Source organism: Aplysia californica, unplaced genomic scaffold, assembly GCF_000002075.1.
Source record: "Aplysia californica isolate F4 #8 unplaced genomic scaffold, AplCal3.0 scaffold00506, whole genome shotgun sequence".
In the NCBI taxonomy this organism is placed as follows: Eukaryota; Metazoa; Mollusca; class Gastropoda; order Aplysiida; family Aplysiidae; genus Aplysia; species Aplysia californica.
Genome location: NW_004797776.1, coordinates 322,500 through 324,217, shown reverse-complemented (window position 1 = coordinate 324,217; position 1,718 = coordinate 322,500). Strand labels below are relative to the sequence as shown.

Below are 1,718 nucleotides of genomic sequence, written 5' to 3'. Positions count from 1 at the left end.
AGATAAGGACGATAGATGTTTGATAGGAAAGAAGAAGCAAACCACACCAGAGCACCCGCCAACCACCCACGTCAAGATATTTGCATATGAGGGAAGTGGGGGTCACTTGTTTTCAGAGGGGAAATAAGCAAGAAAATGGGCACCAAAGTTTGGTGACTTCCTTAGCTTGTGAGTCCTTGGAAACTGAAAATGTACAGTTTTTCAGTAAAATCCACACAGAAATGTGTATTTAAATGGACATAAAAGGTGTTAAACCAAAGACCCAAAAATCAATAAAGATTGCCGAACAAGTGGAAAACTGCTGGTTTCTTTTATCTCATTATTTTGCCAAGTGCCTGATTTCAGGTTGAAGCCTCACATATTTTCTTTTTCTCCTCAAATCAGGGATACCTGCTTCAGGGCATAGCCTACCAGCATATGAGCATGCATAAACAATCACTGTCTGCAATGTTGACCGCCTTGGATGTGGAGGGAAGTAATCCGGAAAAAGTGACCAATCACATCGCAGGATCAGTGTCACAATTCTGCCAGATTACCCCTAGCCTGGCGATTACTCTGAAAGGTTGGTAACTGTCCTTCTTCCCCACTTTAAGTCAAAATGATCCCTTCACAGGACGTTGGAACAGAAGGGATATTTGTACTGAGAGGAGAACATTGTGCTGGGTTTGAAAGGTGTTATAAAATGAATTTTTCCTCCTTGAGACTGGTAGGCTTATGCATTAGAACAAACCTAACCTAGGTCCAGGGAGTTTAGGAAATATGAAAAAAAAACCCCAGACGCTGTTTGGGATTGAAATCCACATCTCTCGGTTTACAAGCAAACGCTATACATATTTAGCTACTGTGCCCCCATGAACTTTGATTAATTAACAAGATAAATCCAGGCAAAGAATTGTTCCTGAGGGTTTACCTGTCTGCCCATTGGAGCTAGGGATTGAACCCTTGAGGTTGTGATGAAGGTATGAAATGTTGAATACCACACTAAGACATCGTGATAAGTTGATGGCAAATTTTTAGTAGTATTTCAGGATGGCTTTATGGTGTTGCATTAGCGAGGTGTGGCGTTTATTATCATTACACCTTGCATGCTGTTATTTCCTTTTCTTTTCTCTCTACTGCAAGGTCTATAACTTTTCTTCCTCCTTGGATGTTAGAGGTCATCATCACTTTATGATGGATGGACTATTGTTATTATTATTATTATTATTATTATTATTATTATTATTATTATTATTATTATTATTATTATTATTATTAATATAGCAATGATCACTTTAGTTTGATTATACACATCTCAATCAAGCCTTCAAAACAACCTTGTTTTTTTCTAATGGGGTATTAAATCTGTACCAAAAAAAAAAAGATTAAACTGAATGTGCTTATCAGGTATGGATCCATATGAAAAGCTGAGCGAGGTTGGAGTGGTGCTCTTCCATCACAAAAGGTATGAAGCATGCATCGATGTTCTTGAGGCTGCGAGGAAACTGCAGACCAATCAGAAGGGAATCACCATGCGGGTGTTACTCACGCTGGCCAACGCTCACTCTCAGCAGATGCATGTGGAGACAGCTATTGGACTGTACCAGGAGTGTTTGACTCTGGCAGTGGCTACACATGAGCAGGTGTGTGTGTGTGTGTGTAGGGGGGGTGTTTGTGTGTGTGTGTGTCTGTGTCTGTGTGTGTGTGTGTGTGTGTGTGAAGGAGGAGGGGTGTGTGGA

General features: G+C 40.5%; 1 protein-coding gene across 1 annotated transcript in view; it reads left to right on the top strand.

Annotated features, from left to right (window-relative positions):
* Window positions 1–1,718, top strand: part of LOC101849638 (tetratricopeptide repeat protein 28) — a gene marked incomplete in the record, with an annotated part of 49,999 nt that overhangs the window by 4,608 nt on the left and 43,673 nt on the right. Inside the window, 2 exon segments of the mRNA XM_013086798.2 lie at window positions 385–562; window positions 1,387–1,622. Of these exon segments, the coding sequence (XP_012942252.1) occupies window positions 385–562; window positions 1,387–1,622 (414 nt within the window).